At 35.1% G+C, this 26,638-nt stretch overlaps 1 protein-coding gene and 1 long non-coding RNA gene across 2 annotated transcripts; one reads left to right on the forward strand and one right to left on the reverse strand.

Annotated features, from left to right (window-relative positions):
• Nucleotides 1–1,547: 1,547 nt before the first annotated feature.
• Nucleotides 1,548–5,211, reverse strand: LOC113722642 (putative disease resistance protein RGA3). Its single transcript, XM_027245909.2, has 2 exons — nucleotides 2,186–5,211; nucleotides 1,548–1,847 (listed from the first exon to the last, which is right to left on the reverse strand). The coding sequence occupies exon 1, from the start codon at nucleotides 5,063–5,065 to the stop codon at nucleotides 2,195–2,197; it is 2,871 nt and encodes a 956-aa protein (XP_027101710.2). The 5' UTR covers nucleotides 5,066–5,211; the 3' UTR covers nucleotides 1,548–1,847; nucleotides 2,186–2,194.
• Nucleotides 5,212–13,471: 8,260 nt separating this feature from the next.
• On the forward strand, nucleotides 13,472–16,614 carry LOC113722635 (uncharacterized). The gene is made up of 3 exons (XR_003456767.2): nucleotides 13,472–13,693; nucleotides 15,693–15,750; nucleotides 16,304–16,614. It is a non-coding gene; the product is annotated as an uncharacterized lncRNA (long non-coding RNA).
• The last annotated feature ends 10,024 nt before the right edge of the window (nucleotides 16,615–26,638 follow it).

Raw genomic sequence — 26,638 nt, forward strand, 5'->3', positions numbered from 1 at the left:
GCGTTTGAAAATTCAGTAACCTTACATTGTTAATTTATTCTTTTTATCTCCCTTCCAAAAATCCCTCAAATTCTTTGTGTGTAATAAATCTACTAGTTCCCTGAGAAGATGACCCTACTCAACACTATACTCGATCAGTTTTGGGAGTAGGTCTTGATATAAATTTTATTTTTGGAAGTTTGACAGCCACTAGCAGGCAGAATAGGTCCATCCTATAACAATTGTAATGATTGATTCCTTGCAACATTGGGTTACATGGAGTATTTGTTCGGTTTTTTATAAACCTTATAAACATTTTCTTCTATACTCTTATGCTCTACTTTGGTTTCTAATTTGATGTTTGTGGGGATTTTTTTGTTAATTTGTAAACAAACTTGTGGGTGAAATTAGTGCCAGTTTCTTGTCAAGCGTGGTAATTTAAGTAGCAATCTAGTAGCATTGGGCAAGGTTCTGTTGTTTCTTTGGGAATTCTTTCATATTTCGATTTTCTAGAAGCTGAACAGGAAGTACCAATTTTGCTTCTTCAGAGATGAATTTTTGATCAGGTAATGTCTACTTGAGAGATGTGACTTCAATTATGAAAGTCATTGGGCTAGGACTGCCCAATTTCATAGTTAAAATGTGAGTTTTATGGATTAAAAAATTTAACAGCCTTTATAGAAAGAATTAAAACATAACTAACTGTTGGAGTTGAATATAAATACAATGAACTTTGATGTGTCAAAATCTATTTTATCTTCAATCAACTTGAAGATAACTAATTGCATGTCTAAAATTTTCAATTATTTTTTAAAAATTGTTTCTATTAGGAAGGGCTATGATTAGGAAGCAGGGATGGGGAGGGCATATTTTCAACTAAGTATTGAACACGTATAATAGTGAATAAACAAAGGATGATATATTCAATTCTGGAATATGGATAGTTTGTTAAACTGGTTCACATACGTGAAGTATGCAAATAATTGATTTCCTGTGATATGTCTTACAAACTTTCAAGTTCAAAATTCTGCTAGTAGTAACTTTTGTCTTTTGAATGAAATTGTCAAGATTTATTATGATATTTTGTTCTAGTCACCTTATTCCCTCCCTGTTTCTTAAATCTCATTCCTTCCCTTCTTAAAAAAAGTGAAAAGGAAGGTAATTAGTCCATTCACTTTTAGAAGAAAGTATTATTAACAAATAATTGTCATTACTACTACTAGAACTACCACTGCTACTACTACTATAAAAGTATCATGAGTTTTGGTGCCTTTAAGTGCACATGCATTTTTGTAGTCCGAGTTTCTCCAATTATCTATGTAAACATTTTTTTTAAAGAAAGGAAACAGGATAAAGAATAATTTGTCAACTTGTTAACTTTTAACCATTAGAATAAAGATTAACTTTTTATGCACTCACAGTGTAGTGATTTCTTTTTATTACTAACAGTTTTGGATGTATGCCACATGTGTATTATTTGAATTTAAAATTTGAATTCATGTTATTCTTAGAATAATTCCATAAAATAAGTATGCTAATAATAGATTGTCAATAATACACTATATAGATAAGCACAATGTACAAGCATTCTTCTTTATTAAATCTATACAAACTTACATACAATAGGACAATAATAATTTGACGAAGTAAAGACTAGTTGTGTAACCACTTGAAATTCAATCTGGAAATTTGGTAAGGTTACAGATGCTTTCAACAAATGATTTTGAACAAGGCAAGTGGGTGTGCCTCTTCAACCATATTTACAATTATTTGAAATTTTACATGAACTCAAGTGAAACGTTGACGTAGAGGTTGATCCCCCAATGCCTTCTGCTGTAGCTTCATTTTGAGCCATCAATGAGCATTATCTGGAAAACAAAGGACAAAAGCAAAAAAAAAAAAGGATAAAAAGACAAGACATAAATGGAATTCCAAACTCAAGAGTTTACGATTAGATATTGTTAGAAATTTAGTGTTATATTTACTAGTTAATGACTCGCATCTTCTCAATAAAAAAAACCATTCTAAATTATTAATGAATATTTCATATTTTCATTATACGTATGGCTCTGTTAACACTTGATTCATTATTAAGCACATGTCATATTCTACAAAGCAGGCCTTTGTTTGTTGTAATTCTATAAGTAGTAAATTATTTGACTTCAAAGATGAGTAGATACATAAAAAAATGTGTGAATAACCATACCTGAGCATATTAACATTTATCAGATATGTGAACTCGAGGAATGTATGATATCTTTATCCAGTCATCTCCTGTTTTGTCAGAATAACGATCCCTCAACTTGGAGCAACGTCGAATATCCAAAATTTTGAGAGATGGTATCTTTCTGAGGATGCGATGTGGCAGCATTTTAAGCTTTTCACTGTTCCAAATTTTTAGCTCCTCCAGGCATGGCATGATAGATACAGCAACTTTTTCATCATCTTCACTTAAGTCTTCCCAATTTGTCCAATTTAGGACGTGACGAAAATGTAATTTTCTCAAATTCGGAAATGCTACTGCTTCAGATGAGAATGATGACTCGGAGTTTGACAACGTGTCAAGAGCATCACGACTATTCTCATGCAGTGCTTTTGTAACTCCGAAGAATTCCTTACCCAAATATTCCAGCTCTTCCACTCTGTAGAGGATAAGCTTTTCTAGGGATGATAGCTTCCACAAGGCAAGCAAGGATGAGATATTGCGGGGCCTGTCGATAATTAGCTTCGTCAAGTTATTGGCGTGAGATTTCGTCACAAGCCAACTTGGTAACTGAGTTCCTGGATAGCCAATTAGTGCAAGTCGTTCCAAGTGTGGAGGTGGTTCCACGCTTTCAATGCAACTTGGAGTTTCTATAAAGTGGGCCTCGAAGCTAAAGAACAAAGACATTTTACGTATGTTGATTTTCTTTCCGAGCTCCGCACTCCCAAAATCTACTTCTCCTTCAATTACAATGTGCAATCTTTCCAGTTGGTTCAGATCCTTTAAAATTGCCAAATCATCAGAGTTGCTCCTGACAATGAACCGAGTCAAACTACAAAGTGACGTCAGCTTCCAGAGTCCTTGTGGAATTTGACGTAATTCATCGGCCACATGGTTGAAAAGGTGCCTCAGGTGCACAAGGCCTTTAATCCTTTGAGGAAGGCACGAAAGCTTTTTACAATGATTGATATCCAAAGTTTCCAAATAATATAGATCACATATAGCTTCTGGCAGTGTCACGAAAGGATTCATACTTAAGTCCAAGTGCCGAAGATGAATCAATCTTCCGATTTCGGCTGGGATTTCAACTAGCTCACAATTACATAAAACCAGAGTCCTCGCGCACTTCAAACTGCAGAACAGATTTTGGGGAACTACTACTCTTTCAAATAGAAAAGCTAAAAAGCTCCTGAGCCTTCCAAAATCAACGACTCGAGAGCTAAACATCTCCTCCTCAGTGCCTTTCAAAATTGTTAGATGACGGGCTCTTTCACTCGATGAATTCCTTCCAACTCCACCAAGTGCACGACATTCATTTTTTGTGAGAAATTGTGCAAAATCATGCACTATGTCATGCATCTTGCACTTCAGATATTCATGAAACCCATCGTAATCTTCAACATTTTGTATTTCTTGAAAAAAGGAACGCATTGCCAAATTGTTGAAGTATTCAAGGCCCACCAGCTCCAAGTGCTCCCCTCTTCGATTTGGGCGAACATAACCTTGCGCTATCCACAGCCTAATAAGCTCTTCTTCTACATCTATCTCATGATCTTTGGGAAAGACAGCACAATATGAGAAGCAACGTTTCAGCTCCGGGGACAACTCGTTATAGCTTAAATACAAATGAGGGAAAAGGTCCACAGCTGCTTCCTCCAATTGCCATATCTCACTATCCAAAACATTCTGCCACTGTTGTTCAGTATCTTTGAACCGTAACAAGCTTCCCATAGTCTTTGCAGCAAGTGGCAACCCCTTGCACTTTTCTGCAATTTTCTGCCCAATTCTTTCCACCTTCTTGCACAAGTCCCCTGATTGTTTAGCAAATGCTATCCTTTGCATTATTAGCCAACAATCAGAGTGAGAGATCATGCCTAGGCCGTGAGTATCAGTCGATCCCACCACTGTGGCCACTCTATGACTCCTTGTTGTCACCAAAATTACACTTCTAGGAGCCCCGTCCTTGAGAGCGTGTTGGAAAGGCTTCCACTTTGAGTCGTCCTCTGTCCAGACATCATCTAGGACAAGCAGGAATCTCTTACCGGAAAAAGTTTCTTTCAACAGTTGGAGCAGTGGGTCCAACTCTGACAAATCAGAACTCTTTCCTGGACTCTCAAGGATTGCTCTGGCGATCCTTTTCTCATCGAAAGGATCTGATACGCAAACCCATTTTTTAAGTTCAAAATGGTTCTTCACTCTATCATCATTGAAGAGCAGCTGAGCAAGTGTGGTCTTTCCGCTACCCCCAGCCCCTACTACAGAGATAACTTGAACCTCATATCTTCCTTGACTACTACTCTCAGATAATACTTGGTTAAGTAAGGCTTCCTTATCAGATTCTCGACCATAAACCTCTGATTCGTCTATGATTGAGGTAGTCATAATTCGTTGAAAATCATGAGAATTAGGAATACCCCCACTTGTAATAAACTTGAATTGATCTGCCTCTTTCAAAGTTAATTCTAGCCGTTCATTTATTTTCTTTATTTTCTGAGCTATACCACTACGCACAGGAACTTGTTTGAGACAAGAACAAAGGGATGGGATAAAGGAACGAACCTTGTTCCGCAGTGTAGGCTGCATTCTGGCATTCTGATTAGTTCGCTCATTCTTTGCTCTGTGAATCTTGAAGTTCCATTCGTCCAGCACATCATCCATCTCATATGTTGTGTCCTCAAGCTTTTCTAGCCAAATTCCAACGCTTCTGTCCTTCAGCCTTCGTCTCTCTGCATCATGCAGCACTTTTTCAATGGTTGTCAACTTAGAGGAGATATTTGACACCTCCTCTTCAACCCCCATCACCAGGTTGACCTTCTCCCCAAACTGCTTCACGGCCACATCACCCAATACATCTATTATCTTTGGAACAAACAATTCAGCCATTGCTTCTTTTTTTTTTTTTTTTTTGGGTACAAGGAGTATTGGCAATAAAATGTTGCGAGGATAGAATACTACTTATATGATTTGGAAAGGATATTTGGTTGCAAATAGAAGGTTGATACAAAGGCGGACAACCAGATTGGTTACTTAGGGCCACTCCTACTTGTTTATATACTACTTGTTTTCTTGACGGCTTACTTTGTGAACAGAGTCAAAGACATCCATTTGCTCAGATGGACGGCATAAACTTGTCCGTTGCGAAAACGGTTACCAAAGAAAGTTTAATGCTTATAATCACAATTATTTTCCAATCTTCTTGCATTTAGAAGAATTTGGATTAATTTTACATTTTTCAAAATCAAAGACGCGGGAACTGATTAACCAGTCCTTATAATCACAATTATATTTTCCAATCTTCTTGCATTTAGAAGAATTTGGATTAATTTTACCTTTTTCAAAATCACAGACGTGGGAAAGTCTTATTAAATATTTAATAATTGTTTTACCTTTTTATTATTATTTTTTCATAAAATATCAAGTGTAGGATTTATTTTCCCCTATCCACCGGTGACTCTTTGATCCCCGCTGTATATCACTAGTAATTTATATTAATGCGGTAAAACTTTACAACGTGTGGACAAATGTTGAAAAGATTATAAAAAGTATGCACTAAAGCATCAAGGAATAAACGAATCTATTCCTCATCATGACATGCATTTAAAGTATCAAGAAATTTGTCTAGGTCATGGTATTCGTAAACATGCTTCACAATAAAATTTTGAACACGTTAATCTACTATCTATTTATCTCACGAATTTATTTATTAATAAAGGTGCTAAAATGTAATAGTTTTCAGAAAAGCCGTGAAAACAATTATTTAAATCGAATTCTCTTTTTTTTTTCTGCAAAAATATGCACCATTTAGGCGATGTCTGATAATTTTAAGCTTTCATGTTCAGCTCACCCCCTTTCTTGATAGGATTATCTTGTGGGGAACAGATTGGAAAAACCATAAAGTATTATTATTTATCATTTGTCAAGAATTACAAATGGGACACTAATTGTTGAGTGGTCTTTAGGAGTTGGAAACATCATTAAGAAAAGATTTTCTGTATCTCTCCGTTGTGTTCTTTTGTAACTTTGCACATGGGCCTTATCTTCTTCTGAAATTCTTGGCTCCACAAAACTTATAAATGAAGTGCACTTTCTGCACTTCTAACTTGACAATGCATTTCAGTCCTTTTTTAAAAAAAAAAAATTTGTTGCATTTTTTTCCAGCAAAAAGAAAGGAAAAAGGTTGGGAATTTTGTTTGCCTCATTAACTTCCCTCGTCAGTTTACACCTTATGCCCACCTCAAATGCCAATCGTTTACACCTTATGCCCACCTCAAATGCCATTCACTGCATGCTATGATTGAGAAGCTTAAGCAGCAACCCTTTACCTTTAATCATTCTTTAATTCACTTTTGAATTGTTTATTCAAAAAGATGGATTATCACTTTAAGATGGGTCACTGACCAATTTAGCAGATAGACCAAACATTAGAGACTAAAACTGCAACTCTCTCTGTAAATTATAAGATTGTAACACAAAATCACAAAAAAATTTCTTTGGTTTACTAATGGTTGTGCATCTTCCAAAAATTTTTTCTATGGATTTCCACGTATTGAATTTGCAGAGTCTTAATTTCTTCAATTTTTCCTATGTCCTTAATTCTTCCTAACATTTTTATCGTCAACTTGTTTGGGAATTTCTAACGAAGAAAAGTGTTGGCAAACTAAACCAAATCTAAAAGTGTTTATTTATTAGTTTTATTGGAGTTAGGTTTTAATAGTTGTGCAATTTAGGAATTTATGTTTTATTTGGTAATTTCTTATGCAAGTGGTTTCTTTCCAAACAAATCTGGTAGATTATAAATAGGACATTATTTAGGGTGTTTTCTAGAGAGAATCTAGTAGAGTTTGTCACATTTTCTATTATGGGGTAACTTTCTTCATTGTTTGAAATTTCAATAATATTGTGAGTTGATTATTTTCTTCTCTCCCACATATATTTTGAGTGTTTGTTTTATCCCTTCAATTCTGTAACCTTGCACATATTGATTATTATTAGAATCTTAAAATTTTGGGTTCTACAATTGGTATTAGAGCTAGATTATGAGGTTAGTCTTGGGCATTTCTACTATCAGAGAATTAGGACATAAAGTTGTCAAAAAGTATTTAGTTAATGGAATTAGACCACAAATTTAGCTATGAAATGTGTAGTTGGTGAAGGATTTGATCATAAGATTGGCCTGAAAATTGTTAGATTGTTGCGAGTGTGAAAATAGATATCGGAGAGGAATCTTGTCAAATTTGTTGATTGCTACGGGTTGTCAGATTGAAGGATTTGATTGGTCAATCAACCAAGAAGGCCAGAAAAACTTGACAGAAGAGAGAGAAAAATTTATTCATGTATATGAATTGTTAAATAATGACAGAATATTAGAAGGATATTTGATTGATGGTCACAATTTTGCCATATTGACTCCTATAAGCACAAAGAGACATATATATTTTTTGGTTGGGTTTTAGCAGTAGACAAATATCTTAAACAATGTAATTTGGGTGATATTCTTTGTTGGGTTGATGCAAGTGAGTTGCCTAATATATATAAGTAATGAAAGACCTTCTAACAACTATCCTATTAAGCAAACTTATGGAAAAAACCCTTCTAATTAAGCCAACCTACGGAAAAGCACTCTATGGTTATATTTTGCTTTTATTTATTTATTTTGTGCATAGGAATAAGGTAAGTTGTATTTGAAAGTTTTTATTTATTTATTTTGTGTATAAAAACAAGGTGAGTTTTATTGGGAAACTTTTTTTATTTATTTTATGTATAGAAATAAGGTGAGTCGTATTTGGGAGTTTTGGATTGTTTTTGAAAATTTTATGAGTTCTAAGGGGTTTAATAGGTATATTAGCTAAAAAATTTGATTTAAAAAATTATTTTCCATGCCAAGAAACCTCAAACTCTTTAATTTAAATGATTTTTGTCGATTTTTCATACTAGTTCAAACCATGAGATACTGGGTTGTATGATTTGAAATTATAAGGGACTTTTTCTATAGATTTGCTTAACTGCATGGGGTTTTTCTGTATAACAACTCTAAGGGTATAATAGGTACATCAGCTAAAAATTTATTTATTTCTGAGACAAATACTCGTAAAAGAAGCGTGTATTTCAAACCCATTAATTCTGATGATTTTCATTGCTTTTTTAAATTAGTTCAAACCATAAGGTACCGGAATGTATATTTTAAAACTATAGGTGACTTTTTTGTATATTCACTTAACCTTAAGGGGCTTTTCTATATTTTATCCAAATAAAAAATCTCGTGGTCACGTGCAAAACACATGCTCCGTTACTGGCATGTAACCATAATCATATTGGAATGAGCCCAGAAAGCACTAAATTACTTTCACATCTGACACCTAATCTGCACTAAACTACGATTGCTGCATACCTTATGCTAGCTGCACCACATTGTCATCTTCTCCTGCAGTTGTATAAAATGTTTTCTTACCAATCAACTTTATATATTCTTGAATAATCTATGTTGCATTATTTTGATGCCTGGAACCCACAATTACAACCGCAAAGTCTCACCGAACTCCACCACTTGCAGATTTCCATCTCTAAAAAATGGTGTACTATTGTGTACTAATTGGCTTTCCCCGTAAGTCCACAGCAGCTTCCTCAAGTATGTCAAATTAGCCGGCTCATGTCTTTTTCCATCAAGTATCAAAAGCAACCTTATGGTTAATTTAATCTCCCTCGTTTTGTTTTTAGCTCCTTAACTTGTCACAAGGGATATGTTCAAGGATGATGCAGATTTTCTACCTACCATTGACATCGACTGGGTGTACCTTGTTACAATCACGCTACCTAAAATCGTTAGTACCTTGTTACTCATCCTGTTCTCAATTCAAATCATATTTATCCGCCATGGAGAATTGTAGAAGTGAAGCCCACTGCCTATTTTATTTTATATTGAGAGCTAAATAATCTCCCAACTGAAAATGGCAGAAATAGAATCTAAAGTCCTTGGAAAAAAGATATAACAAAAAGAATTAAATTAATTAGCTCTACTCCAAAGGGCATTCAAATTGTAGTAAGATATTATTTTAACACAATTGATATCTCAAAAAAAAATAAAGAAACTAACTAAAAAAAATGCTAAATCTTTCCAAGACTATTCCAACTTTTCTCAATCAGAGATTCATATTATATTTCCTTCCGCAACTCTTCTATGAAGGTAATTAAATTAAAACATATTTATTTGGAAGAGAAAAAGAAATATGCCTACCTAGTGTCCTATACAATATCTAAGCCCAAAAAAACAAAGCCAATGAATGAATTGAAAATCGAAAGTACTAATTACTACATCATAACTATCCCTGTAAATTGTAAATTGTAGCCTAAAAAATCCATCAACTATCTGAAATGAATTGAACTAAATTTCTCAAAAATTCTGATGCTGGATTCTGTTAGGGTATCAGGCCAATTATTTGAAAAAAGGAAAAAACCAACAATTTAATAGAAAACAATATTTAACACGAATGATGAACAACACACAAGAATTAACGTGGTTCGGCTTAATCACCAAGCCTACGTCCACGGAGAGAAAAACTTGTTCTTACTATGAGAGAAAAACACCACAAGATTACAACTTGATTCCCAAGCCCCAACTCTTGTATAACACTCTCACCCACTAAGAACTCTCTCACTCCTTTCTTGCGTGTTTGTAGTATGCCAATCTACCTATTTATAGAGAACATTACTTGGCCAAAAAACCAAATAACAATTAGAAACCAATACTAATTCCTAAACTCATATAGAATAGGAAATAACATCTAATTCTAAACCAAATAGAACTTTACTTGACTACTACTTCAAGTAACTAAAATCTAAGTAGGAAACTAGTTACTTTCCACACCAAATAAGAATTCTACCTAAAAGAAAATTAAGCCAATTTCCTAACAAATCTCCACCTTGGCGAAAATTTCTTTTAGCAAACACAGCAAACCATCCAAAAAAACTCCATTTGCCTTTTCCCACCAAGTACCTTGGTGCTTAGCTACACACCCGAATCAATACAGTCTTGTTTTCAATTGATTCAATCGACATATGAACGTGTATAGCTAACCGAGTCCAACATCTAGTTGACTCGCGAGAGGGGCCTCAATTCACCCTCTCCCATAGCAGGATTTTTCCTCTCACCACCATTTGTAATTTGAGAGCATTCTTGGATCCCCTTCCGCTCCCAATCCATTAAGGTATTCAAATGGTATAGATTACCATACTTCTTCCCCATCAACAAGACCGTCTCGCCATGTGTGATTTTCAAGACTCCACCTGCAGCGGAAAAATGGTAACCCTCGGAGTCTAATTGGCTCAAAGAAATTAGATTCCTTCGTAGCTTTGGGACATAAGCCACACCACCCAAAGAACGAATCTCTCCATTCAACATTTTGATTTTCACCACTCCAACACCTTTGACTTGACAAGTAGATCCATTACCCAAGCACATAAAACCTGCCTTCTTTCTTTGGAGAGTATCAAAATAGTCTAACCTGGAGCAAACATGTGAAACATATCCAGAATCTAAAATCCAACCATCACGAGAAGAAGTATTATTACCTTTGGAGATTGTGAGAATATCTCCACCCGATGCATATCCAGCAACATTATCATAGTCATTCTCATCATTTTCCTTTCGATGAGGGCAATATTTTTTGATATGGCCAAACTCATGACAACCAAAGCACTGGATTCCACCCTTTCTCTTGGCCTTTGAACCACCTGCCTTAGATTCACCGCCAAATTGTTTTCCTCTTTTATTCTCACCTCGAGCAATTAAAGCAGCTTCTTGTGTCACATCTTGGTTTGCCTTCCTTTGTTTTTCATGATCCAACAAAGAAGACTGCACATTCTCGAACTCTAAAGTGTCCTTCTCATATAACAGGGTCGTCACGACACTTTCGTAAGAATCAGAGACTGAGGTAAGAAGTAAAAGGGTCTTATCTTCTTCCTCAATATCTACACCAACCTTTTGGAGTTGATCCAAAATTCCGTTGAACGTATTCATGTGATCCATGAGACTGCCACCCTCCACCATCTTTAGTGCATAAAGTTGCCGCTTTAGATGCAACTTATTGGATAAGCTTTTAGCTAGATAAAGCTTTTCCAATTTTTCCCAGAGGTCTGCTGCAGAATCTTCCTCATCTATCACATTATTTATGATGTTGTCCGCCACATAGAGCCGAATCGTGCTCGCACACCTTGCGTCCAACTCCTCAAACTCATCATCATTCATGCTCTCTGGCTTCTTGTTCTTTCCATTCAACGCTTTTGCCAAACCTTGTTGAACTAGAACATCCTTCACTCTTCTTTGCCAAAGAGTAAAACTTGTAGTTCCATTAAACGGTTGAATTGGAAACTGTATAGTTCCAAACCCCATGGTATACCACCACCCACTCAATTTTAAATAATTAACCAAAACCCCAACGGAGCTCTGATACCACTTGTTAGGGTATCAGGCCAATTATTTGAAAAAAGGAAAAAACCAACAATTTAATAGAAAACAATATTTAACACGAATGATGAACAACACACAAGAATTAACGTGGTTCGGCTTAATCACCAAGCCTACGTCCACGGAGAGAAAAACTTGTTCTTACTATGAGAGAAAAACACTACAAGATTACAACTTGATTCTCAAGCCCCAACTCTTGTATAACACTCTCACCCACTAAGAACTCTCTCACTCCTTTCTTGTGTGTTTGTAGTATGCCAATCTACCTATTTATAGAGAACATTACTTGGCCAAAAAACCAAATAACAATTAGAAACCAATACTAATTCCTAAACTCATATAGAATAGGAAATAACATCTAATTCTAAACCAAATAGGACTTTACTTGACTACTATTTCAAGTAACTAAAATCTCAGTAGGAAACTAGTTACTTTCCACACCAAATAAGAATTCTACCTAAAAGAAAATTAAGCCAATTTCCTAATAGATTCTTCTCAACGCTCTTTCCATAGAATCAAAAACATCTTTAACGTCATTCCCCAAACCTTTACTCGATGCTCTTTCCACAGCATCAAAAGCATCTTTAATATCATTCTCCAAACCTTTACTTGATGTTGCATATGACCAGACCAAATGAGATTTGCTCTGATGAGAGATTTGGACTGGTCTAATAATGACTCTTGAGCGGAGTAACGAGGTCAAGGCCAAACTACTCATCCTTGTCCTATGTGGGATGGATCTCACAATGTTAGTTATTAATTCAACTTTAGCTTGCTTTGGGAATCATGTCCAATTCAATTAATTTTGACCCTAGTCATACTAGCATGACTGGATTCTTGCTTGTAAGTTGATTGGAATTGGACTGGTCTAATGACTCTTAAGCGAAGTCACGAGTTTAAGCCCAAACTACTCATCCTTTATTTTCATCCTATGTGTGAGGACCTCAAAAATTTCATTATCCTCTGGAAAATTAAATCAAAATATTATTGAAAATATTAAAATCATCCAATAATATGTATTTATATTTAAATAATATTGTTTTCAATCATTCAAATGTTACATTTCAATTTATTTGAATTTTTAAGATTTAATTGACGGTTCGTGTTCGGCAAAGCCTTAAGTTGAATTTTCGCGCATCGACGCGCGAATTAGTCCTAAGTTGAAATGTAGTATATGTAGAGGCTATAAAAAGGTATAATTAAGTTGGAGAAATGTTAGATGAGGAATGTGAGGACTCGCAATTTATTTCTTTTAAATTCCCATTCTGAGGTTATTTAATTAGTTAATTGTTCAATTATTTCGAATATTATTTTCTAGCCCTATTGGACCCAATTCTATAGCATTATAGCTCATGAGTAATTTTAAGGCAATTAGTTCGCAATTCAAATCTTGAAAGTTGTTAAGTGTGAATAGTGCCCGTAGGCTCAGGAATAGTAACTGACTTGAGAGTTCATGAGCCCGAATAATGGGAGATTTATACCTTAGTCTTAAAATAGGTATTTTTATGCCTAAATATCCATGTATTAGTTAGAAATGCCATCGTTATAAGAATTTCTCAAAAATTTCACCTTATCGCGCATAAGTGGGAAATACGCGTTTTACGCGCGCGATTTATTTGAAGGACTTTAGAACCTTATTTTGAGGTCATTAAGAGTGAATGATAATTACATGAATATATGTGCATTAGAAGTTTAGTGCACAGTTAAAACAAACCTCAGAGGAAACGGGCGCGAAACGCGCGCGCGATACACTGTTCACGGTTGACTTGGGAGCACAAAAGTTGTACCACACGCAAGCTTCTCAAGGAAGCTTTCCATTTCAGATTTTTCCCTCCCTTTCCCCTCACCATAACCGCCGGTCTCTACTCTCTCTCACACTCCAAATTTCACAATTTTTCCTCCACCATTTTCTTGCTCCAATTCACACCAAATTCACCACACAAGCTCAAGACAACTTGGACAATCACTTGGACAAAGAAGGAGCTGCACATTCACAGATTTTCTTGGGGCTTTTGGGACACCAAAATCTGACCTTTTAGCACACAAGTAAGGTAACCATGATCCACTCTTCAATTCTTGTTCAATGAAGGCCAACTCACACTTAAGAGCTTGATTATGCTTATGGGTAGCTTATTATTGTTGGAAATTGTTGAATGTGGGCTCTATGAACTCCCACTTTGAGTTGATGGCTGTGATGATGTTTGATGATGGTTTTATTGTTGAATTAGTGCTTAAGGAAGTAGATTAAAGGTGCATTATTGCTAGAAACTTCATCGAGCTCTTGAAGAAAAAAGTTCCGATTCTGCCCCTGCCAAGACCGACCTTTTTCATGCGAAATTCTGAGGTTTTAACGGCTTGTATTTGATGTTTATGTGTTGTTGGAGTTTTGTGTAAAGTTTCATTGAAAGATATTGAGATTTGGTTGACCAAAGGTGATGAATTCCAAAACCAGCAAAATCTGGAAATTTTTCCCGTATGGCTCAGGCAGCCATTTTGTTTCGATCATAACTCTTCCCTCCGACATCAAAATTGAGTGCCGTTAGTGCCATTAGAAACTAGACTCTTCCAGCTTTCCAACGGTGTAAAATTCACGTCCTGGTTCCACCTGAGTGAACCGTGGCAGTCTTTTAAAGTCACCTGTCCTGCTCCACTGGTTTACTGGAAGCCAGGATATGAGCTGCGTTTTGTTGCCAGATTTCGAGCTAGTTATGAGTAGAATTTTAAAACGATTTCTTCTGAAAAATTGTATCCCTATGAGTTTAGTTTCCAACGCTACCAACCATGCTCAAATCTAAGTTGAATTGAATGAGATGTGACCAAACTACGAAAACTGCTCTGCTGTTGAACCAAACTGTCCAAATTTTCCCAGTTTGTGTTCGAGTTTTTGATCTGATTCTTGACAAGAAATTGAGCTTCATGGATTGTGTAAATGTTAAGCTGAATGTCTATGGTAATTTGAGGGAAAATGCACCACTTTCGTAGTTGAAATGATGTTGAGGAATTGAAGGAAAATGAAGGTATATGCTGTCCAAAAAAATTCTGGAAATTTTCCAGAATTTAGTCAAATTTTGGGGGTCAATTTTGACAAATTTTTGAACTACTTGGGCTGTATACATGTTAACCTATATGGGTAGTATTGTTTGGGTGAAAATGTAGCTTTTGGGTAGTTGAAAAATTTTGGATAAATTGAAGGGGAAATGGACTACTTGCTACCGAATGCACCTGAAATTTTTCCAGCTTTGAATGATAATTGTGAACTGTTTTCACGATAACTTGAGCTCAAATGATTTGTGTATTAATTAAGGGGTTTGTATAGCTCAATTTGGGACAAAAATCTAGTAGAGGTTACGTCCAAAAAGTGGACCAAAATCTTATTCTTCAAGAAGATACCAAAACAGAATTTTTGTTTGAAATTAGAAATGGTTTGATGTTTGGATTTCATTGTGGGTAAATGTGGACCAAAGTTGTCCCGAAAATGTTTTCTAGCATTAACCGTTGTTACTAGGTCCACTTTGAGTTGATAACCTTGAATTTTATTAGACCAAATGCCCTATTTTGAGGAATTTGTCAAATCTGGAAATTTTCCTAAAAACTCAAGTTTTTGCCTTCATGAAAATCATTGGACTAAGTTGGTCGTGGAATTTGACAAACTTAAGGAGTTTCTATTTTATAGAAATTCTAACGACTAGTTTTACTTGGTTAATATGATTGCCTCTTAAAGGAATTTCCCAAGATATGTTTGGGAAAAATTTGAGGGGAAAATTCCTCTAAATGGTTTAAATGTGATTTTTCTCAACTTGTGACACCAAATTGGTGTTAAATGGCTTATATGATTCTAGAGCTTGGATGTTGGAATATTTGACGAATTTAGCAAGTTTTTGGGTTTTAAAGAAACTTCAAAATTTAATTTCACTCGATTTGTGGATTTCACTTTGAGAAAACGATTAATACTAGTTTGGGATTTTTGAGTGAAATTAAATGCTAGTTGACTCGAGTTAAATTCGCCAACTCAAAAGTGGAAATTTATGTGAATTATTTGTATGATTTTAGGAGTTGGTGAAGAGCACAATCTCGATCAAAGTTTGGAATTCTAGACACTTCACTTAAGGTGAGTGTCTCTTGCATGAATCGTGTTTAACTGCTAGTTGAACTACTTGTTAAAAGTACTTGCTAGAGATATCATGAAATGTTATATGCTATGTGATTGCGTGAAATGCCACAAGTACAAGTGTTGCAATGTCGATTGGAGCGTGGTCTCGTCGACTAAATAAACCAAACGGATGCACGTACCACGCTCTATTAGAGTGGGAGGTACCTCTCTGCCGTCTTGGTAAAAGTGCTTGCAATATTCGTGTTGGAGTCGGGCCCGAAAATAAGGGGGAAGACATTGCTAGGAGATGTGTAGATTAGGGAAAATGTCTACATGGAGTTTAGGTAGTGAAAGTTGACGGAGTGTCAACTACTATAAATTTTCTGATCAAGTGCGTGGGCTTTGGCTCCTGAGAGCCCCGTATCCTTTTCTTGTCATGTTATTTCGCTTTCTTAAATTGTTAAGTGCTTACTTGTCTATTTGTACTTGTTAAATTGCCTTATGTGAATTGCATGTTTCGAGGCACCACTGAGCTATTGGCTCATCCCTTCCAAATTGTTTTCCTTGACAGGTTCTGAAATGCATGAAGTCTTGGAGAACTAGAACAGAAATGTTATATTTTGAATGCCCACTTTTGTAATTGTACTTTTGGAAACGTTAGTATCTTTTGGATGATTTTTGTGTTTTTGGGAGAATGTGAATCCTGTGGTGCTTCTGTGCCCTGGATTAGGAACTTTAAATTGTAAATTAAGTTGAATTTAAGTATACTAAGCTCGATGTTTTCGTTGGTACTTGGAATTGTGTTTTGGGCTGTATAAGTTGAATTGTATGAATTATTTAAGTACGTGACTTGCTCGAGAAGTAAGGTTTATTTTCGATTTATGTTTGGGTGAAATTAGTTACTAGAGTGCGTGAGTCCTAGCGAGAACTAGGCAGGCGACCCGCCAACCCTTTGGTTCGCCTTAGGGAGAAGTGGAGCCGCCACACTATGTGGGACGGATCTCACAATGGTCGTTATTAATTGAACTTAAGCTTGCTTTGGGAATCATGATTGGATTATTGTTTGCAAGTAGATTGGATTTGGACTGGTCTAATAACTCTTAAGCAGAGTTGGGAGTTCAAATTGAAACTACTCATCTTTTCCTTTTGTCCTATGTGACGGATCTCACAACACTAGTTATTAACTCAAATTCACCTTGGGAATCATGTCCAATTCAATTAATATTAACCTTAGCCATACTAGCATGATTGGATTCTTGCTTGTAAGTTGACTGGCAAACTGGGTAAATAGCCCAACTAAATGGTGCACCTTACATTGATTATAAGTCAATCAAGTGAAAAACACTTATAAGGTGTGTTTGGTTCTCTCTGGAGACTTAGAATTGGAATTGGAACCCAATTCCAAATGTGCAGTTTGGACACTATCAGTGCTAGAGAATTAGAATTTAATTCGAATTTTCTGGGTCTTTAATTCTACAGATTCAATTCTTTAGTAAGATCTGAGAATTACAATTCTAATTCCACAATTCACCCCCTAATTGGGTTTGTACATGGATTCTAGATGAAATTAGTAAAACGGGTCTCTATATAATCAATGAAGAGTGAGACAAAAAAATATAAGTCCTCTCTCTCTTAGCACAGACCTACCACCATTTCTCTGCCTCTTTCTCCTCCACATCTTCCTCCTCTGCCTCCTCCCATATTCCCTCCTCTGCCTCCACCTATATTCCCATTGCCGACTCCTCGTCTCTCCTCTTACTCATCTTTCTTCTCCACCTTTTGCTACCATTGAACATCTACTCTCATTTACGCATGCTTAGTTTTCTCAGCATTACACGTTGGAAGCATCCCTTGTATGTAGATTCTCCATTATTGGCCTCATTGATTAGAGCGTACTTTCTTATCTTTGACGCTCTATATCTTGTGCTCAAATATTTGTATTTTTTTGCCTTCCTTTGAAAGTGAAATGGTATGCTTGTGGCATTAATTTAAATATTAATTAATTGCCTGGTTGGTTTATCATCCCATGTAAAATGTCTAGATGTTTGCATCATGGTCTTTATTTCCATAAGCATGAGCCATCGTTGATTGGGTTTCTTGATGTCAACTAGTAACTATATATCCTAAATAATTTTGATGGGAAGTCATAAATTTATGGTTGGAGTACAAGGAATGAGGAAGTTGGATTCCTAGATGAAGTTCTTTTACATTGTTATGTTCTATTAACTTGAATTCCGGTATAAAAAAAACTTGAATTTCGTTGTTATTCTAATCGTTGCCCATTTGACTCATATTTGTTTGTAGTTTTTGTTATAAGAATGTTGCTTCTACATTAGCCATAGCACCAACCAATAATTTGGATGTGTAAATATTGATCATTATAACTAATTCAGAGAAACATGAAAGCTAAATTGTAGTCCTTCTTTACTCTGATAATATACTAAAGGGTGGCTCCGCAGCTATGCATCTGCCATCTGTATCAGAATTGCATTATTTTAGGATGAACAAGCAAGTGATGAGCACTTTTGGTAGAGATTTGAGAGAGCTTGAGATGGACAGAGATAGATTGGGATATTGATGATGTTAATATTTAGCTGACTTGGATTATTTGTTTATAACTTTTGCTTCTAATCATGCTAACGTTCTTTCTTTCCCTATGTGTCTTTCTCATAACTAAGCTGCCTTAGATTTCGTAGATTGGGATATTGATGGCGTTAATATATAGCTTACCTGGATTATTTGTTTATAACTTGTTTCTAATCATGCTAACCTTCTTTCTTTCCCTATGTGTCTTTCTCCTAACTAAGCTTTTCACTTTTGGGCTGGACAAGGTTGTAAAGTACACATTATGTCAAGCATGTATGCTGCAAATGGAGCCTAGTCTGATGCCACTGTCTATAGATTGAGAATAGAATTCGAAAAGTGACTGTTAATTAGAGATTGGTTTATATCTACTAGCAAAATCATATATATTTTCAGGATCACTAAAGAAAGCTCTTGCTTAGCGCCTCCGGTATAGCATACTAGTCTTAAGGTTGAAAAGTTTATTAGTTTACTAAATTCCGTTAGCATATTGTATTATGCAGTTGGAAGAGTTAATAGCATACTAGTCTTAAGGTGAAAAAAAAAATCAGTTATACATTTACGTCTTGTTGTAATGTTTACGGGATATGCATTTGATTGCCTAGTCTTTGCATGAATTAATAGATTATACATTATTTTTGTCCGTTACAATGCCATCTTCTACTTTGCTGATTGCAATATAGAATGATTGGTTGACCTGATTAGAATTTTTTTAACTTTAATAACATCTCTCATTTTCTGATCTAGGCCTGCATGTTAGAAGATAATTTGCTATACAGCATCTTCCTTGAGCTACATGATAGCAATTGTATAAGGAATGCAGAGGCAGACCACCTTACTGCCTATTTCAAAGAGCAACTAAACCAAGCTATTTTGCTTAACTTGGTCTGATGCCACCATTTGTAGATTGAATTCGAATTTGAAAAGTGATTGTCCACTGAAAAGATCTTGCAAGAAACGACTAACCGTGGGGCTAGCTGTGGCGGCCCCACCTCCCCTAAGGCGAACCAGAGGGTTCGGCGAGTCGCCTGCCCAACTCTCGCCGGAACTCACTCACTCAATCATCTAACATCATCAAATATAATTCGTAAATAAACTTTACTTCTCGCATAAGCCAAGTACTTAAACAAATTGTACCATTCAACTTACTCTGTCCAAAAGTACAATTTCAAGCATCAAGGAAAATGTCGAACTTAAAATACTTAAATTCAACTTAATTTACAATTTAAAATTCCTAATCCAGGGCACAGAAGCACCACAGGATTCACATTTTCCCCAAAGGCACAAAAAAAAATCATCCAAAAGATATTAAAGTATCTCCCAAAGTACAATTACAAAAGTGGGCATTCAAAATATAACATTTCTTTTCTAGTTCTCCAAGACTTCATGCATTTCAGAACCTGTCAAGGAAAAACAAATTGGAAGGGATGAGCCAATAACTCAGTGGTGCCTCGAAACATGCAATTCACATAGGGCAATTTAACAAGTACAAATGGACAAGTAAGCAATCAACAATTTAGGAAAACGAAATAACATGACAAGAAAAGGATACGGGGCTCTCAGGAGCCAAAGTCCTCGCGCTCGATCAGGTAATTTATAGTAGTTGACACTCCGTCAACTTTCACTACCTAATCTCCATGTAGACATTTTCCCTAATCTACACGTCTCCTAGCAACAACTTCCCCCTTATTTTCGGGCCCGACTCCAACACGAATTTTGCAAACACTTTTACCAAGACGGCAGAGAGGTACCTCCCACTCTAATAGAGCGTGATACGTGCATCCGTTTGGTTTATTTAGTCGACAAGACCACGCTCCAATCGACATTGCAACACTTGTACTTGTGGTATTTCACGCAATCACATAGCATATAACATTTCATGATATCTCTAGCAAGTACTTTTAACAAGTAGTTCAACTAGTAGTTAAACACGATTCATGCAAGAGACAACAATCAACTTTATAAAAAATAAAGATTATAAGGTAAGTCTTTTTTTGTCATCGACGGTGAAAAATTATAAAGTATTTAGTTGGGTTAAATACTACAAAGCCTATAGTGGTTAAGTGAATGTTCGATTTAGTTTTGCTGAAAATGTAAGGGAGAGCAAAATTGGATCATTTTCCAGTAAAAGGGATTAAATTTGTTTTTGGCAAAGGTCCACTGCCCAAAACCATACCACAAAGAGAGAATTGGGACATAAAAATCACATAAAAAGAATTGAGACGTAATGAACCTTTGAAAGCTGTAAAGTTTTAACAGGTAGAACAGATGTAATATATTTTGTTTGAAATAGCCTTCCAATTTGTAACCAAAAGATAGCCTTCCTATCATTCTATGCCAGCAAAACTCAACCTCTTTTCCCTTTCTTTTCCTCTTTTGGGTTTCAATCCATGGAAGAAGCTTAAAAATTTTTGAGTTTATTATTGTTCTAGCAAAAATAATTGCCTTGTACTTTCGTTCTAATGAATTTTGTAGTCAAATTGTAATTTGTGACTCATTCAATTTTATTTTAAGTTTCACAAAAAAATTGCCACAATTGAAGTAAGTTGAAGGATTTTAAATTGCTACAATTGAAGTAAGTTGAAGGGTTTAAGACCTTTTAGGATTCTGCACAAGATTAATTTATAGATTGCACCAAACCAAACTATGTAAATCATTCTGGATGACTAAAGCTAGAATTATTCTTTCCAATAGAATACACCGAATATATGTATCACCAGCTGCATGTCACTGTAGGGCAAATGATGTTGCCGGAGCCTGGAGCAATTATCTTTCTTCCCGAGTGTATTTTACTTAAATGTCAAAATTATCCTCAATCAATCAACTTTATACATGTTGATTGATTTTCCTAGATCCATTATGGGTTAATTACTCCTCTTTTTCCCTCTAATTAAGTGTTTTTAGTTAGGGTCTTTCACTCTTTTTTCTATCATTCTCATTTCTCTCTCTCTCTCACTCGCACGCAAATAGATCTATTATTTTATAAGTAAATAACGTAGTTTTCGCCTTAATCTTTTCTTGCATCTTTTTAGTTCCATGTACTCTTGCTTTCTTATTCAATTCAACAACCTTCATTTATTCATTTATTAATTTTTTGCAAATAGAACTTCATTTAACTCTAACAAATTTGTAGTGCTAATAAAAAAGACATTGTGGATTAATTTGTATTCTGAATTCTACTACAACTAACTTTTCCTTTTCCTTTTCCTTTTCCTTTTCTGTCATTTTTGACATCATTTGCTATCAACATCCTTTCGTATGCTGGAACAAAAGCCCTGTTTGGTAAATGAGTTTTTTGAGTGTTTGTTTAAGATTTTACTATAACTTACTATAGAAGTTGTAGGAAAAAATTTTAAAGTATGTAAATTTTTAGATATTTTGAAATGTATAGTTTAACAATTTTGAGAATTTTTTTGAAATTACTGTAGTTTAAAGTTGTTAAAAAATTTTTAATAGATAAACTTGAACAAAAACTTACTTACCAACCGGCCCAAAGTATGAATGCAAGAAATTTCCAAGTGAAATCATATGGAAAAGTCAATAGTCAATTCCTTGATTCCGAAACCTTGAACATTTCCACCCCAATACTCAATTACATTACGAGCAATGTTTTGATTGTACCGGTTTTTTCCGATTTTCGAGTTTTCCTCTTATTTTTTTTTTTTTTTTTTTTTTTACGTTTTGCAAAATGTAGCTTTCAAGATTTGAACTCATGACCTTTGTAATAGAAGACCAATATAGTAACCGTTGCACTATCACATCTTATTAATTTTTTTTATAACTTATTTTTATAAAACAAACACTCATATTTCTTTTTTCCATTTTTCTTACAAAATCTCATCCTCTCATGGCTCTTTCTTTTTAATTTTCAACTCTCTCTCTCTCTCTCTCTATCCTCTTTTCTTTTGTCATTCCCTTTTCAATCAAACATCTTTATTTTAATTTATTGATGTTTTCTTACATCTTTTAATTTTATTTTTGTCCATTAAATTAAAAAAGTTAAAAAAGAATTATTTTTTTTAACCCAAGTTATTTATTGCCACAACCACTTACTTTTATCTCATTTTTTGTTTCTTATCAAGTTTGCATTTTTATTTTCGATTCTTTTGACTTCTTTCGAACTCCAAACTTTCTTTTTTAAATTGCAATCTCTAAATTCCAAAACGTAAATTAAAATTTAAGTTCACAATGTCTAAATTCTCATAGACGCGAATTTTGTATAATTTCAAAATATTGTGATATTTTTGGGTTGGATTTAAGATTTTTTGGTAGATATAATTGAAATTGAGATGAAATTTATTTGTTTTAACTTATAATTAAAAAATAAATAATTTATTTTTAAAAATCCAAGTTATTCAAAAATAGTAAACTTTTCATCATGTAAAGTATTAAATTAGTCCATTACATGTCTTATTTTGTGCATATATATATTTATATAAATTATTTTTTAAAAAATTCATTGAATCAAGGTTGAACCGGTCCGACCGGTTGAATCTCGACTCTTTCACTTCACCGGTTTAATTAACGGTCCGGTTTTTAAAACATTGATTACGAGTGCGTTTGGAATCAAATGGCCAACGTCTCTTCCCATTTTCCAATCTCTCTCCTGCGCTGGCATTGCTATAGTATTTATCAAGATGGAAACATATACTTAATGGTCAAGTGCCCCTTCGGTGGATGATGCGGAGGGCAAACTACTTTACGTGGAACTTTGTCAGCATCATAAACATTTTCTTTAGGAAAGAAAAGAAGCTCTATCCGCTAACTTTGTCAAATTGTTGCTAACCTTGTCATAAACATTTTCTTTAGGAAAGAAAAGAAGCTCTACCGGCTAACTTTGTCAAAGAGTGCCCTACGTGCTACTCAAGATTTTGCTTCGTCTATTGAATGGTGAATCTATTGTTTGAAATATTTGAGGAAGCTCCTCTAAAGATACCTCTAAAACACCTAGCAAATATAGTGGCTTAAGTAATTTTGGAGAAATCTCTCAAAGAGAAAACTTAAAAAGAATAAACCATTCAATTTCTTGTCACACATAGGTAAAAGTTAGAAAAACACTATGGAATAACATAAAACATGTAGGATAAGCTGAAAGCTATATTTTTTTCTACTTGAAAAATTACTAACCAATATATGATGATAGTTGAGGACATAATTAACCAAAAAATTATCTAATACCATTATTAGGACTGTGACTGGTGACAAATTCAATATTTAAACGCTGCCTGATTTGACGAATACCAAGCTTAATCCCATCTAGAAAAAACAAAAATTGAAAGGAAACTACACATGTAGACCCTATAAGCATTTACTTCAAGTTTACATCAATGATCTTGATGTCCATGTAGTCTAAGCTGTTGAAAAGTCAGAATCCCATTCGTCCCGAACACATAATACCATAGCAATGATTGTTCATCTAACCGTTGACACAATTTTTTTGGGAAAAAATGGCAGCGGTTGGATAGGTCCTATTGAACATTTAATAATTGTTTTGTCTTTTCATTTTATTTTCGTTCTTTTTCTTTTCCCTGAAGAAGATCAAGTGTGGGATTTCAACTATCCATTGGTGACTCAAATTTGAGGTGCAAATAACAAGTAAAGCATCTTAAGAATTAAGTTGCACTTACAGTCATATGTGTTTTACTTCAAAATTAAGTTATGTTTACATATATGATAAAGAAATACAGTTTCCTTGGTAAGATGCACCACTAGTAAGTGATAAATTTTAGGTTTGAGCTACCAAGAGTATTGGTGGAGCCCCATTCTCGATCCTCTTAATGTAAAAAGGAAAAATGTTTTTGTATAAACTTTGAAAAATTTAACTACATAGTTAATTTAGGAACATTAAAGATAGCAATTTTGATTCGTTCCTCTCTTGAAGTAAGATTTCTTACCCTAGCATCACATGCTCAGTAAATATATTGGGCCACTTATTACTTCTATTTTCATTGTTTATGTTTATTTGTTGCATTTGACTATTTTGGACAGAGAGTTTTTTTTTTTTGATAGAAAAATACATAGTCAATAAGTTCAGCTATTTGATGGCATGAAAAAAATGCTTCACTTTGATGCATTCTCAATTCCAGAACATATTTTTCTTGATCAAGTTTAATTAATGATGCTCATGTTCGAGTTCTTTGGAATCAGAAATCATTAGCGAAAAATCTACAAGCAAGAACAAATTCAAACGAAAGGATGTGTTATTTGTTTATATTTTTGGGCATCAGTCCCGTGAATCTGTTTGATCTGTCCCAGTTTTTGCTATTGAAGTGAGTGAAAATTTTCAAAGCATGCGATAAGAGCAAGACTTGTAGGAGGTGATGGACCAAATTGATAATAAATCATAACCCATAAGAACAATCACAATAATTTAATAGACGAGGCAAAGGAAAATCTTTACTAACGATCGATCGAGGCTGCGGCTCTTTATCGTTACAAAAAGCAAGAAGACAAGACCCTGTACTTTCTTGCGAAATTGGAGGCGACTTCTACGTCTTACAATGACATAACAGTCTTTGCCATTGAAGTAAGTGAAAATTTTCAAAGCTAATGATGACATAATAGTCTTTGCTATTGAAGTAAGTGAAAATTTCAATAATGATCGAGCGAGGCTGCGGCTCTTTTTCGTTACAAAAAGCAAGAAGACAAGACCCTGTATTGGAGAAGACAAGAGGCTGCGGCTCTTTTTCTTGCGGCTCTTGGCGGAAACCTTTATGGTAGGCACCCCTTTGACCGTGCCTACCATAGACATGCGGTTCCGTCCGATACCTGTCCGCATGGAATGATTGCTTGCAAGACTGACTAATTGGAAAATCATTCAAAAATCGTGCATGAGTACATGGCGGGGATGTAAATACAATGAAATACGGGGATAAATCATAAAAGTAGGAATTTATGCGATGGAAGCTAAAGGTACGAGGCAACAGGAGAATACAAGGCATACGGATAGGACTAGGGGTGCAAATGAGTCGAATCGAATCGAATCGAACATTGAATTTATCGAATCAGGCTCGACTACTGTATACTCGAGCTCGAGCTCGAGCTCGTCGAGTTCAAAAAAATTGAGCTCGAGCTCGACTCGACTAAGTAAGAAGTTGGCTCGAGTTCGACTCGATAAGGCTCGATCTACTCAACTCGACAAGAGCTCGAAATGGCTCGATTTCAGCTCGAAAATTTCTGTCACTAAAAATAACCAGCTTTATTTAACCTGACTCCAATAGCACGTTTTAAGCTATTCAATACCTTGCAAACTTGAATTTAATAATTTCAGACATGAATTAAAAGTAACAACAAACAAGTTCTTCATTGTCCAATAATACATGCATGAAATCAGAAACAAATGTCCACAACTTCACATACATAATTGTTTCACAATTTTTCAATTCAAATGTCCTACACCTCAAAAACAAACTCAAACTCAAATGTTAAAGCCGTCTTCCTCCACAATTGTAAAGAGATGCTCATGCATAAGCACCCACTCAGCGGCACTTTCTCTCATGGCAGCCATATCAAACTTGCCTGTATAAAGGTAGGAATGAGCAACTGAGCTAGAATCTGTGGCTGAAAAATTAATCTTTTGCTGTATTGCCTCTGCTTTTTTAACTTTCTTCAATCGCTCAGCACAATTCTTAAGATGCCTTAACAAACTTGAAGTTGTACCAGTTTTGATTTTCTTGAATTTAGCTCTACAATGCAAACACTCTGACTAAAGTGTTTTTTCAAACCCAACTTCCACATCTTTGAAATTGATCCAAGCGGCTGACTTTTTGGCTCTCTTTTTCCTTCTAAAATTATCTAGATCATCACCTTGACCAACCTCTTTGACAGGGTGTCGAAACCTATGCAATAATAAAACCTGCTCAAACTAAAAGTAAATTCTGTAGATAGCGGTGAGTAGGGTCGAATCCACAGGGATTGGGAGTAATTGTTTCTTTTCAAATTCACAGTGACAAAGGGGGGTGTTTTTGTGCAGAAGGTGACACTCAAAGAAATTCAAATAAAATCTAAGAAACTACAAAAAATTAAATAACAAATTACTAAAATCAAACGAGTGATAATTAAGGGTCTAGCCAAGAAATAACTTCAGCAATGGTTCACTGACAGGTGCCGAACCTGTGCAATAATAATTACTAAAAAGTCCTAATTACCACATCAATTAAATAATTATAGAACAAATCCAAGTACTGGAGCAGGGACCCTAGGTGTGCAATGGGTTACTTGATTCACCCTGTTCCCGAAGAGTTTGCTTGATCCGATATACCGGACTTGTCTATAAAAATACTAATTTTGCGTACAATGGCAAGTAGGGTCGATTCCACAGGGA

The sequence above is a fragment of the Coffea arabica genome, chromosome 5e, assembly GCF_036785885.1.
Source record: "Coffea arabica cultivar ET-39 chromosome 5e, Coffea Arabica ET-39 HiFi, whole genome shotgun sequence".
Taxonomy (NCBI): domain Eukaryota; kingdom Viridiplantae; phylum Streptophyta; class Magnoliopsida; order Gentianales; family Rubiaceae; genus Coffea; species Coffea arabica.

What these genes read in the sequence shown, in the direction of transcription:
- LOC113722642 (XM_027245909.2), bottom strand. Translation starts at nt 5,065, where the DNA reads ATGGCTGAATTGTTTGTTCCAAAGATAATAGATGTATTGGGTGATGTG.